Genomic DNA, 14,361 nt, shown 5'->3' with positions numbered 1-14,361 from the left:
CTGGGTTTTCTTGCTTAACTGATTTGGTTGTCACTTAAAGTTTGGTTTATCAAGAAAATTTACAGCTTTGAGAAGCACTGAAAAGAATATCAACAGAGGAGAACAGGCAAGTTGATATTTCAAATATATGCCTTAAAACAATCTTCATTATTCTTAAGAAGAAAAAAAATTAACTTTTAAAATGTGGAAATAAAAACCCAAACCCATACAAAGGAGAACTGAATCTTAAGAGCTTCCAGCTATTCTAGCCAGCATGTTGTGCTGGAGTCCAGTACTGTTGTACATCTTCTACTTCTGATGCTACTGGCCCCTACCCACACAGTTTTAGATCACAGTAGATTCTGCCTTAAGTGATTACACTATACCTATAACAGCATGTAAATACACAATAGTACTACATTGCTTTTAATTATTTAACTGCATAGACCTTTAAGTCAGGCTTATATGTGCAAAGTACTCTAGACATAGTTATCAGCATTTCTCAGCTAATGGTTGAATGCAGTATTTCACACTGATTTTTAAGGGATGCTTGAATTATCAGGGATGAATACAGCACAAAATAGATGTTACTGCATCCCTTGTTTAAAGTTTCCATACAAAGTACTGCATGCAATTTTAACACGTCAATGCTAGTTACTTAATAGTTCTACAGTTGTATTCATTTTGTTGTGCCCTGGGAGCCTCACAGCAGTCCAAATACCAGCACACGGTCTTCACAGTGGAGAGAACTTCAGTATGAGAGGGCTGATCTACCACAGTTAACGCTGTCAATGACCATGAGGTATGCTACTCATAAAAATACGTTGTTACGTGTACAGAATGATACTTTATTAGTGTAATTAGGCTGAACATACAAATAGTGCAGGATAGTTACAACAAGGAAAACACACTTTTTAAATGCGAGAGCTGAAGCCACTGAAATATTCTTTTCATCTCAATATCAAAAGGAGCTTTGGGTTATAATGCAGGGAGCACTCCTTGACTAGCAAACTAGTCTGCCTTGAATAACTGACTTGTACTATTTATTTTTAAATGAACAATTCTTGGGATAAACTTTAGCTATCAAAAGTTTTTACTGCCTTTGTAAATCTAATGCCACAGCACAGAATTTTAGTTAGTTTACCACCTTTCAGAATTCTGCTGCACAGACAGTTGGTCCACTGTGCACAGCAGCACTTCAGTGGGTCACTCGGCAATAACAAAACACACTGGTAGAAAAAACTGAAGTTTGTAAGACGACCCATTCTGCACAACTTTCAACTTCAGCTTTAGGCTGCAGTAAGAACAACTGTCCTGAAGTTGCTGCACTGAGCTATTCTGATCAGTTATTAGTGTTACTGAGGGTACATTTGTTGGTTTTGTGTTAAACAGAAGTACATACCTCCAACATATTTAAAAGAAAACAAATCTAGAGTTCCTACTGTTTAAGTAGCACAATTATTTGTGTTTCTGAAATACTAAGTAGTGCCCCAGTTACAGCTATGCTATTCATATCTTATTGGAGACATAGTTAAGAGATGTACCACTCCACAAAACTTTGTACTTCTCAGTAAGTCCAGTACTATTAGTGCAAGAGAGTATGATCAGCCCAATATCCTCCACTTCAGCTTTAATTAAATGCACCTTTTTTTAACTAACTCCTCCCAACCACCTTTTCAAACACTGATGTCTGAAGATGGGCCTCTGCCTCTCAAAGGGGGGGGGGGATAGTGAGGGGGTAGGGAAAGCACCTCAGACCGTCTTTAGCAAAATACGTGCTAACTTAACATTGAACAATCCTAAATTTTACAATACCAATCTTCAGAAGCCCTCCTGTGCCACAGGAGCTGGCCTTCACCTAGTCATTGCCGTGGGCAGAGGTCCGCACCAAGACTCCCATCTGGACCTGCTTACTGAAGACACGCATGCCTGATTCTTATAACTTCTGATGAGAACCAAGTATAAAATAGGAACTTATATTTGGCACAATCACAGCCCAGCTTTCACAGAATTCCAGTTCAGTGACACTTTAGCTCTCTGCTGCAAACAGGATTTCTGTTCTTTAAATGCTGCAAAAAGGATTCAAGTCTCAGATAAGACAAATATATGATTAATCTGTAACCCAGAGAATATAAAGGAATGTGCATGTTCAGAATATAATTAGGAATTTCAAGGTCACCCTTAATACTACAGTTTCAAATGATGCTAGCCTGATGTTCTGAAAATATACTCGTCTACATATTCATTCCCACACACACAGCTCTGAAGCCAGTGTGGCTCTCTGTTAACTGCAGTTTGTGCCTAGAGCAACTGGGAAACTAAAAGTAACGACAAGGTGGCACCTCAGTTCTACCTCGGAGTTCTTATAAACACATTTTAAAAGTTATTCATATTAAGATCAGTGAAGTCTCTAATAAGTTTTTAAATCAATTTTATGTATTATTGCACAAAATTGACCTGTAGCTTGTATATCCTGCATCTCAAAGAATAACAGCAGCCTTTCAACAGCACTTTCTTGTAACTCTCTTAGGGCAATTAGACTGGCCTGCAACTTACACTGTTTATCAGAAGATGCAGAAATCTTACAAACACTTTTGTCTCTTCAGTCAAAGCTCCACTTGAAAAGCCAGTAACTCAGCCGCCGTAACAACACAGTGGAAACAAGGAGGAAAGATGAGAAACCAACCCTGACACCATTTCAAAGTGACAGTTTCCTATTACTGCTTAACCCTTTTGACCAAAATGTCAAGACAAATTAGCATTAAGATGGTTGTAACAACTTGTTATAAGTTTTTCTTAGTATGTTTTCTTAGTATGTAAGTGTGTCTTAGTTCAAGACTAGCAGCATTCCTCTTATCTTCTTTCTGAAAGGCTGAGTAATATTGGGAATACATAAATGAAAGTATAAAATACAACGTTCTCCCAATTCCTCGTAATCTGTACTGCTGTTTATAACTGCTCCATCTTCCCATCTCTTAACAGTGAACTTGAGATAACTATTACAAGGTGATTACTGCTTCAACAGTTGGATTTTTCCTTTTGTTTTGCTAACGTGTACTTCAGTTCTTTCAAGTTCTCTGTCAGTAGCTCCACCTCATCCATTCGTCCACTATGCTTGGCATCAAATATGTAGGCTTTTATATTATCTATCTGTTGGAGAAGCAGTTCCTCCTCTATAGCCTCCTCTCTTAAGATCTCACTGACATCCTCCACTTCAAAGGGATTGGTAGAAGATCCTTCTTCAAATGGATTTCCAGAATTCCAATTGCTCCCAGACTTCTGAAATGGATTTTCATCCTCTTCAAAGGGATTTAAAGTACTGACAGATGCTCCACTAGTTTGTTCACCTTCCTCCTCATTTTCAAATGGATTATACTCTTTTTTATCACTTTGCAGAGCTGTGTTAAAGAAAGAAATCGGTTGAGATACATCTTTGGCAAATGGGTTAGTGGGATCTTCCTCTGACAGAGGGGTATCTGCTTCATCTTCAAAGGGGTTTAGACCGGCTGCCTGATTTTGGTCTTTGTCACACTGCGGAGTATTGTGGTGTCTGACTGGAAAGATTAAGTACTTTTTAGCTGGCAACTGCTGAACATCATTAGTTTCGAAACTTCGGTTCCCTTTCACTTGATTAATATCTAAACCCAATCCATGTGCTGACAAGTTCTGATTCTCTTTTGCAGCTTCATACTGATGCTGCTTGCCTTCTCTGAAATCTAAGGAGCCTGTCCTTGAATGCTGAGACGTGAATTTGTGGTGTTCTCTTTCCCACTCTTTTTCACAAAGGAACTGAAGTTCTTCCCTCTGCTTCTCTTCTTCTTCTGCCTGTTTTTTAGAAAGCTCAATAGCTTTTAGAGTTTGTTGTTGATCATACTCATCCTGAAGTTGCCTCAGGTTTTCTTGCAACATACGGACTTCATCCAGCCGATTAGCTGCTTTTGCTTGCTTAATAAAGGATGTGATGTTGTCAATCTGCTGAAGAAGTGGGTCTGCTACCTCACTCTGTCGAGATATGCTAGATGTAGGTAGCCAGCCTTCAGATTTCTTGACTGTTACATTTTTAAGGAGAGTTGCATCACCATTAACTGCACTTGCAGATCTGTAAGTCAAGTCTTTCTGCTTCTCATCTTGTTTTCTGTGTGTTTCAAGAGCTGCCTAAAACAAACATATACAGAGAGAACATGAGCTTGAAAAATTCTATTTTAACTTTCATATTTACAAACAAAATAGGCTGTCTACCTTAGATACTGCTGTCACAAACATCAATTCAATCTTTAGTTACTCTGCAAAAAATGTTCATTTTTGTAATATTACCTATTATTTGTTAATGAAATCTATTCACATCTGCCTATACCAACTTGAAGTCCAGAAGGAGCAGTGACAGTGCTGTATATAGAGTAAAAGACACCAAAATCCAACTGTTCAAAGAGATTCTCAGGCAGATTTGGATAGTAACCATACCACATCCACCTATAGCAGATACTTCTGTAATTGGGCACTGTAAATATCAATTATATCATTAGCTTTTGGAATGCAATTACTTATATTTCTACTGCAACACCAAGCTGGTTTATTTCTCGGTTAGTGATGTCCTTCCAGCCGAGAATATCCTCTTGAAGCTGCATCCATGTCTTTATTTATTTTTTTAAACCACCTGGAGAAGTATTCAAATTCTACTTGCACAAATGACTCAGTTTAAAGCTTTCTGCTGCAGTACAGGCAGAACAACAGCACCCACAAACAAGCCACTGCTGCTTTCTAGAAGCGTCCAGCTTTCAGGACACGTCTCTCTGTACTGGGAAGAACTACACTGACTGTTACACAAATCCCTGAAAACAAGTATGGAACGATCTGCACAGAAAATGAAAAAAGAAGAGAACTCTAGTCTTAAGGACAGCTGATCATGCACAGGTAGCTACTAACACATCAAGATAAACTATGAATTGTAAATAATTATGTGTCTGTTTAAGTCCTTGAAGGAGGCCCTCATACAAATACAGATCTTGACCTGCCTTACCATATGCAGTCTTCTCTTCTTCAGTTCTTCATACTGATCTTTGGTTGGCAGGGACATTAGGCCAAACAGTTTTTCCTGCCAAATATTGAAATATTTACAGTGAATGCTTGCAGGCATTCAGACTAGTTTTAAAGTACTTGAAGGAAACACCAACAAATGCTCCAGAGACAAATATGAGGTACTCCTCCATTGCAGTCACCTTTCCAAGTTGGAACACATCGTGGCTGCTGTAACTATACTACTAGCCAGGCTGGGCCTCTGCCAGAGACAAAGCCAAGACTTACAGATTTTTTTAGGCCCCTGAACCAATGCTGCTCTGACTATGCTATCCATATTCAGAGTGACTGCAGAAAACCTATAGAAGTAAATCCCTACAGAAGTAAACCTTCTGTCAAAAGAAGTCTTAAGTCACACAGATGGGCAGCAAAGAACAGAACACTACATAAAATTCAGCTCATAATATATGCTCTATTTACCTGAACAAAAAGAGTAGCTGAGTATCTTATCATTCTCTGAAGCTGTAGTGTTTTAGGATGAGGTTGGGGCTCTTCGTGCAAGCCTAGACTCAGAATCTTCTTACTGAATCAAAGCAAACATAAGCTCATCCATTCAACCACAAGGGCCAAGGAAAATACAACAGAAAAAGAGGAAGACAATACCAAATGAACATTTTTAGATGTTCTGTTAGGTAAGCCATTCTAAATATTACCAGCAGTAATAATTTTTATTATTATTATTTTTAACTATGCCTCTACTTGCTTCCTCTGTGCATGGTTAGAAATTGATGGTGCACAGGAACAGCATCTACTTTTCAACATGCTCTTTACAATGGAGCAGGCAAGTTGATTATCTGTATGAATAAGCAGAAGCTCCAAAAGTTGTGGATAAGAAGGAGAGTTAGTACAAGCTGCATTAGAAGAGGGGAGAAACATAAATCAATTTATGCATATAGCAAGAGAGAGCGCATGCACATCCTTTACCTTAGGGCATCTATAAATTCGTATACTTTTTGAATCTCCACTCTCAAGTCATTAGCATGTTCAAGACTGTAGGTTGTCTCCCCAGCACTACAAAATAAATACAACTTTATTGTAAGTCAGACCTCCAGTGAATGATACAACAACACTAAAAGCTATCCCAAGAAGATGTCAACAAATGTAAGGATAAATCATCCATTAAAATGCTTTTATTTTAAGCTCAATGTATTTAGAAACCCTTTCTTGCTGACAGAAGTGGAAAATATCAACCTGTAAACATGAATATTTACAATCATAGGAAAAATTAATTTTAGTATAAGAAGAATCTCACTCTATAAGTAATACTTAAAATATACATACAGAACAAATGCATCTATTCTGCATTTTTTTTTCCAGGTGCAGAAAAATCCTCACTGATCAAATAAGCAACTACACCATTAAAATAAGTTTTCTACTTCTGTTTGTCATAAAGCAGAAGTCTACAAGCCCATGTGGGCATAATATTTAAGATTCTAGCAACTGAGTCCACGTGGAGACACAATCACTAGATTCTCATATTTATTGAAGAAAACAAATTAGTATTTTATATGGAAGCCTCTTCACAGTTCTTAAGCTTGCCCTTCCTTTTGTACCTGAAACATACAAAAGCACCATCATGCTCTCAAAAGCAGCCTTCCAGGACTCCATACAAGTCAGCAGTAGCACTCCTGATGTCATTTCATAACTCTATCTTCAAAGCTACAGAACTTGTAAGATCCTCTATAGGCCAGCCCAGTTACAAGGGACCAACCACATCTTAGTATTTGATTATGTGCCTCTATAAGAGTCAAAACAAAGACACAGTTATTTCTGCAGTTGGATCAACTGAAAGGAAGGAACCTCTCTATTATTTCAACAGAAAAATTCAGGAAGTAGGGAAAATAAAACCACTTGCATTTATTGTAAAGCTGCAAAGAAACGTTGATGCAGTCTTTTTGAGATGGGATCCTAGTGCTCTTTATGAGGAGATCAAACATTGTTAGATGGGGAGGAATGAACGTGAGCCAGCATTGTATCCACCAATATATGCCTTTGTGCACACTACTTACTCTTTGAAGTTTTCAAGATGTTATGAAAAACGTATTTAAAATAGTAAAAATACAAATAAAAATTCATAGTAGCCTAATTTACATCTCCTTTGGGGCAATTTCTCGTATTCATGTGCTGTACAGCTTCCTTCTATGCCTTTGGAAATTCCTTGAAATATATCAATTTCAGCAACACCACAAATCCCAGATGTAACTTTTTTTTTTAATAGCCAAGTAATGCACTGTTTTTACTTCATGTCTTCTCTACTCCATGGCATTTCATATATTAAACACACGTTGCAGGCTTACATCATTTACCCCATATGACAAGTCTTTTAGCAGGTCATTGCAACACCTACTTATATATATATAGGCTTATATATAATTACATTATCTATTACTTAATTACATTAAGTAATACAGTAATAAAATTCTGAGCACACTGAAATCAAAAGCTAGCTATGACTGGTAAAACTCTAATTCTGGTAAAATTTCTCTAATTCTACAAATAAAAGTATAATCCTAGCACTGTTATAATACAGATTCGTGGCAAGAAAATATTAATTCAGGCACCCAAATCATGGTGCTTAACCAAAACACCATGGTCAATACTAAGTCATAAGTTAAGTTATCCCAGGGATGACACTCATCAGATTTAAGACTTGTTTTAGTAATCTAGTTTGTGAATTAACTTGAGCTTTGGATAGTTATTTGTCTAGATTCAAACAACAGAAAAACCTAGCACTTTTTCATGACCTACCCACACCTATAGCCTTACTACACCAATTCCTTGCCTGCTTTGCGGGGAAGAAATATACATACGTTCATAAATAAAATCAGTAAGTGGGGCTTACTTCAGAGATTCTGCCATCCTTACGTATTCTGGTGCCTTCTGGTCAACCTTCTCCATGCAGAGTCGGAGTTTCTTATTTGAGAATGCACATAAAAGCAGAACTCATATTAGAACACCAACTTGAGAAGCACTCACTGACACAAACCTTTCAACGTGCCTATGCACATTCAAAGCTAATAACTGTGAAAGCCATCTAACTTCTCAGGATCACAAGGTCCCCCAGTTATGCTGAGAACACAGATGGCATTGACAAGAACAGAGAAAGAATCTCTGTACCCCTGCAAGGTGAAATGTGATGTTTTGATGGGCAACTTCTAGTCTTACTGTCTTCACAGAAAAGCACCAACAGAAATCCCCATTAATATTAAACTTGGGTCTGGGAGAGGGGCTTGCAGACTATCAGGAAGATACCCAATGAATATCAGTGCCTGCTAGAATTCCAGCTGCATGCTGTCGTTCAATTTAATGGTTGTCACTAGTGTGGGGACAAACAGTTCTTACTATATGAAGTTGTCTAGTTCTAGCAGAGCCCACTAACACCAGCACAAGCACATAACTGATTTTAAAAGAACTGTTCTGTCAAGTCCCAGGTGACATTATTCACAACGTTTAAGGGACATCCCAAAACCATTAGTTCCAAATGAGAACAAAAAAGTACATTAGAATAAGGTTTTAAGCTACCACAGGATGTAAATAATATATGGCCTCTGAATGCTTACTTTCAGATTTATCTTTGCTATTAAAATATTAAGCCATAAAGAACTTGGATGCGAGAACAAGCAAGGAGTTTGATTTACCTCATAGAGTTTCACAATCTCTGGAGTGTATTCTTTCTCATCAATCTGTTGTTCTCTTTTCAGCAGAGTATCTTTGCAGTGCTGACAACAACGGATTTGGTCATCATCCTTCTCATCCAGAACAGAGCTCACACTGCTTATACTGCTAATGCTGCCTCGGCGAGAGCCATGGACACTATTAGGTGAGGCGTTCGGGCTGGTATGAGAACTCAAGGCCTCTTTACTGGCACTGGTGAGTTTGCCTAAGAATTACACATGGGTAATTTTAAGTGACACAGATTTCACCAACACAAATAATGCACTTTAACAAAAGCTAGTATTACCAAAATACTAGAAAACCAGCTCGAAACAGTCTGCTGAAAGACACACAAGGAACACATAACAACCAAAACTACAAATCCGAATTTGGGTCTTCACTGCATGATCCTGCTTTGCTCTAAAAGCAGTGGGAGAACATACTACTGGAAACCACTTACTTTGTTTATGGCTAGTAGCATTCTCACTGGATCTTACAGTTACAAAAAAAGCACATGGAAAAGTGAATATGTTAATACTATCCTTATTTTGTGCTGGAACTCTCTGGAAAGCCCAATTAACATCATTTATTTCCACAGAAAAATAGTCTCCTCTCTAATGCACTAGATAAGGAAAGCAAAGTTGGAAGGGCTTCTTAAAGCTTGTGGATTAATTCCCTTGATGTCAGCATTTGGACAGTCATTGGCAAGACTCAACACTTAAAACTGGTATGGATATTTCAACAATCTTGGCAGTCATGACTCAAAAATTTCACAGTTGCATAGTTGGAATACACTACTTACAGTATTAGTTTGTACTAGTATACTTCAGTGTTTTGTTGAAGACAATCTAAAATTTCTGAAGCTAAAGAAGGAATACAGACAAAGAATAGAGAAAGCGTTCTTATTCTGTTTTACATACAAGTGCCTGTATGGAATTGAAGGACACGTTCAAGGAGGAGTTTTCCAGACGTATAGGCAGAATATATTAAGCTTGTTTTGTTGCAAAAAAAACCAGGATGCATTCAGCACTCTGGGTGAGATAAAGAAAGGAGAGATTAACAGCACCCACCACACTTACTTGCCAAGGGAAGACTGATAAGTTCCATGCACTTCTTGCACATTATAGATCCGCACAGCCGGCAGTGGTGACGCCTGTTTCGCATGCTGAACTTATTGCCACAGTCTGGGCAGAATGGAACGTCCTGGTCATTGACCCAAGGCACAACAGACTTCTCTATAGCTATAATCGGGTGGAGGAGGAGGCAATACACACAATATAAGACGTTAGTTCAATTGATTCCTTAGCTGGGAAACTATGAAGCATATAGTCTGAGGTAAGCTCTTACCAACCTCTTATTTTAGCTGACTCGGTGTTTGCTCTGTCAAAGGATGTAAGCTAGTAGAAGATAAACAACACATTAAAAACAAACAAACAAAAAAACAAACAAACAAACAAAATTTCCTCCTTACAGAAGCACAAAGACCCCACAACACCCCCTGCACACACCCATCAAGTTATAAAAAATTGCATCATTTTGAAAAGATAAATAGGAAGATGTCTGAATTTGGCATTAAGATTCAGACAAGTGGTGCTAAACAATTACTACCAAAATTACAAGAGTCAGAATATTCTGACATAATTCTTATATCATCCAACATTACTGTGTCCGAGTGAAAATGCAAGTTGGCAAGTGGGGGATTTTACAGAACAAATAGCTTGACAAAAGCATTAAGGAGTAATCCTACAAAGTAAAAGATGAAGAAAGTACATGAAGTAGCATCTTGTGCTTGAAAGTACTGTACAGAAACAGAAATCATACCCACAGTACAGAGTACAACCAAACACACTACACGAGGATAAAAAGGGAGAACAGTAACATGTGAAAAGGCTCAGTTTACTACTGTTTAACAATTGCACTACTACATATTTATTTGGGCAACCTTTGCACTAAAATAGAATGTTTTATTTAAGAAACATTTAAATGGTTGGAATATTAAGTAGTAGCAAGATTACCTTTTCTAACCTGATTAACAACTTATTGACTTCAACTACATAGTGATCAATCCTGGCTGCTCGGTATTTCTTGAAATTGGAAAGATGGCTTCTCATAGCACCTTAGGGAGAGAGGAGAACTCAGAGTCACTTGGATGTGCTACATGAATTTAAACACCTTTCAAAATGCAGCTCTTCCTTTTTTTTCACCATTTATTTTTTCAGGTTCAAATGAAATTTTAAAGACACATTAGAATTCCAACTTTTCACGGTACTGGCCTGAATAAAACACGCAGGCTAGCCTCCAGGCTAGCAATAAGCAGTGTTTTATTTCTACTACAGTAAAGGAAAGAAGACTGCATTAAAGAAAACATTTGCAACAGATTTCTTTTCATCTTTATCCCTCAGTTACATTTGGTAAGGTGTTACCAGCCAGTATTGTTGTCAAAACCTGCTCCTGTTATTTCCTTACTACATCTGGAACAAAGGCAAGATGCAAGTCCAATGATTATCTGAGGCTTATGCAACAGCAGCTTCTTCCAGATTGCTATCATCCTTTTCACCTTTAGGGGTCTGAACTAAATCCTTGATCATAGCACAGATTTACAGAAAACTCATCACAATACAGAAGAACAATGTAGCATCTATTTAAATATATAATTAATTCTCAATAAATCTGGGTTTAGGTTTTGATCTTTTTCATAAGCCAGATATTAAAAAAATCAGAGTTACAATCAAAATACAAAAATTCTTCTTCTTCTGACTAGTAGAACACAAAAGCAGATGTTTCTCTTTGACACTAACTGTACAATGTCACTTCCTCATTCTAATGAAATACATAGAAACCTCTCTGTAGCCAAATTCACAGGAATGGGAGAGCCCCTCTGGGTAACCAGATTCAATCTCTGCAGTGGAGACATTACAGAAACCCCTACATCCCTCCACCAAATCATGTTAAAATCTACAAGATTCATCTTCTCCACTCTGGTTAAAAAAAAAAAAGCAAGCCAGTTATCGGCAAAGCTTGGATTCTGCAGTCCCAAAGAACTAAATTCCTCATCTGTCAGCAGCACAGGAGAACTTTCAGGACCCACCAGAGACAGTGTTGCCTCCGCCTCCTCCCCCCTGAAAATAACCACAGTTTCTATAATAGTAAGAGGCAACTTCCAGTAACAGTATTTGTGAGTACAGGTTCAGTTAACATATTTGCTAACTTCTGCAATGTCTGAACCTACAGCCAGAGTTTGGCTGCTTATTTTTTAAAGTGAAATGACTTAATGATAGATTACTTGTACCTCAAATCCAAAGACATAGCTGGAAGAGTTCGAACTAAGGGATGAGCATTAGTTTATATGTCTGGCAAAACATCTACTTTAAGAGTAACCAAAAAGCCATAGATTTAACATGGCTGTAGCAACATTAAATAGTAGTAGTGGATTATCACCTGTTTTGTAAAAAGCCAGATGATGATGGTTGCAGAACCCTCAGTAAAGCTAGATGCACAGAGCTAAATGTGTACCAAAAAGAACTCAGTAGCTCGGACACAATGAAACAACAAACATCTATCCTTCTTTTGAGGATAGTTTACACCCTGGCTCTATAGATCTTCCCTCCCCATCCCTAACCTACACTTTCCTCATCGTCCTATACAACAAATCGATATGCAAGCCATGACTCCACGCTACAGTGCATCACACGCAATACAAACAATTCCACACAGCTTCAGCAATACTCACTTTTTCCCTATTAAAAGTTACCTCCACCATGTATCACTCTCAAGCTCACCTACCTACTTCTTGGGGCTCCCACATGTATGGATCTATGCCACCATAGCTGAATGACTCATATCGTTCCTGAGATCCAGAATCAGTTCTGTCATCTCCTTCTCGTTTCAGTAATTTCTTCTTTGCTCTCTTGGCCTTCTGGACAAGACCTGAAAGTAGATAAGCGCGCGTGTAGAAGAGCAGGCAGTTTGCCTGTCAGTATTTGTCATGTGAAACCAGGATGGTGTACTTCTTATCGTCTGGAACAAATCTTTTGCCTTCACAACACGTCAGTATGCTCTGTTTAGAACCAAAGTATTGTTCAGCGTCACCAATGGCAGGAAATGCTTTCTGTCATCTGTTAAAGTAGTGCTGCGGTCCTAGTGACAAACAGGTAATTTTAGGCATTCCATTCAGGGGCATCACTATAAAAGAGTGAACCGTATTAAACTGTGGGACCCTATTTCATAGAGCACTGGGACATTCTATGTGCACTCTCAATTCCTAATGATTTTCTTTGGATTCAAGGATGTTCAACACTTTCTTTGTACTTCTGCACAGAAGCGCAAGCTAAGAACATCGGTGTGCTCGTGCACCCAAGCAATTTCACACAAACTGAAAGATCACCACATTATCTTGTACAAAAACTAGTGAGAGGAGGGCAGTTTCCTGGGCCAATAGGAAAACTTCAAACTCTAGCGTTTTTATGTTAGCAGAAGGTAAGGACACCTCTTCTTTTGGTAAACACATTCAGTATCTTCTAGAATTAATTCCCTTATACACCTGCTGAAAACTGGGTTGCAGGTGTAATGCTACAAATCTGACGTTAAGTACAGCAATGACAGCACAGCGGCAAAGTCCCAGGCTGGTACCCGGCAGGAAGCGGAGGTTTCCCCCATTCTTTAAGGCCTCGGACCGAAGCCTGGAAACTCATCTGCATTACAGCACGAACTGCGAGTTCTCACGTAAAAAACGTGCCCAAAAAACACACAAAAGCCAACAGCGACCCACAGCACGAAGCGCCACAGCCGAGCGGCACGGAGGCCCGCAGGACAGGAAACGGCCGCGCCAGGAGCGAAGGAACGCGCTGCGCCCGGCCCGCGTCCCGCACGCAGAAGCGGGGCGCCGCGCCTCGCTCGTCCCGCGCTTCCGTCAGCGCTCCAGCGCCCGCAGGAGCCCGGAACGCCGGCAGGAGCCCGCAGCGCCCGCAGCGCGGCAGCTTCTGCTGTGCGGGGTCGGACGCGACGGACGGGAGAACGGCGAGAAACCGCCGCGGCCCTTACTTCGGAGCTGGCCTCTGACGTCTCTGTCCTCGCCCGAGTGCTCCTCCTCGTAGTGCGCCCGCAGCTGCTGGAACGCCTGCAGGTCCTTCAGGCACAGCGGGCACAAGAAGCCCTCCCGCATCTCCGCCGCGTCCCCGAACGGCGGCGCGCAGCCGGACGCCATGGCGCTGCGAGCTCAGCGCTGCGGCATCGCCAGCAACGCTCGGAAACACGGCGCTGCGGAGCGAGGCGGGGCGGGGCGGGGCGGGGCGGGCTGGCTCTCCTCTGCGCGGCCCTCCTGCCCTCCCGAGGCCGCGGAGCCTACGCGAGGGGCGAACGCACAGCCCCGCCCCGCAGGAAGGACGGGAGAAGACGGGGGCGGGGCGGGGGCTGAGCCGAGCGAAGCGGCGCTGGGCGGGCGGCGCTCCTCGCTTTGCCGGAGCTCGGGAGCCGGACCAGGCCCGGCGCCGCGCGGAGGATGGGGCGGGGCTCCACTCGCGCTGAGGAGCTCCCGCCCCGCCCCGTCTCCAGCCCCGAGGCTCGGCCCCGCGCCCCCGGCTCGGCCCCTCGGCTCCGCTCGGCTCCAGGCAGGAGCTGCGCGGCCCCACCTCCGCCGTTCGCGCTCGCTCGGCGGAT

General features: G+C 40.7%; 1 protein-coding gene across 1 annotated transcript; it reads right to left on the bottom strand.

Annotated features, from left to right (window-relative positions):
• Positions 1-171: 171 nt before the first annotated feature.
• On the bottom strand, positions 172-14,105 carry RBSN (rabenosyn, RAB effector). Its single transcript, XM_031605065.2, has 11 exons — positions 13,747-14,105; positions 12,490-12,633; positions 10,722-10,822; positions 10,058-10,103; positions 9,786-9,947; positions 8,691-8,932; positions 7,895-7,965; positions 5,977-6,063; positions 5,473-5,575; positions 4,997-5,071; positions 172-4,134 (listed from the first exon to the last, which is right to left on the bottom strand). Exons 1-11 carry the CDS (start codon positions 13,907-13,909, stop codon positions 2,998-3,000), a joined length of 2,331 nt encoding a protein of 776 aa, XP_031460925.2. The 5' UTR covers positions 13,910-14,105; the 3' UTR covers positions 172-2,997.
• Positions 14,106-14,361: the final 256 nt, after the last annotated feature.

This window comes from Phasianus colchicus, chromosome 11 (assembly GCF_987193195.1).
Source record: "Phasianus colchicus chromosome 11, bPhaCol1.hap1.1, whole genome shotgun sequence".
In the NCBI taxonomy this organism is placed as follows: Eukaryota; Metazoa; Chordata; class Aves; order Galliformes; family Phasianidae; genus Phasianus; species Phasianus colchicus.
Note: the sequence above shows the minus strand (reverse complement) of the source record. Positions and strands in the feature narration are given on the sequence as shown.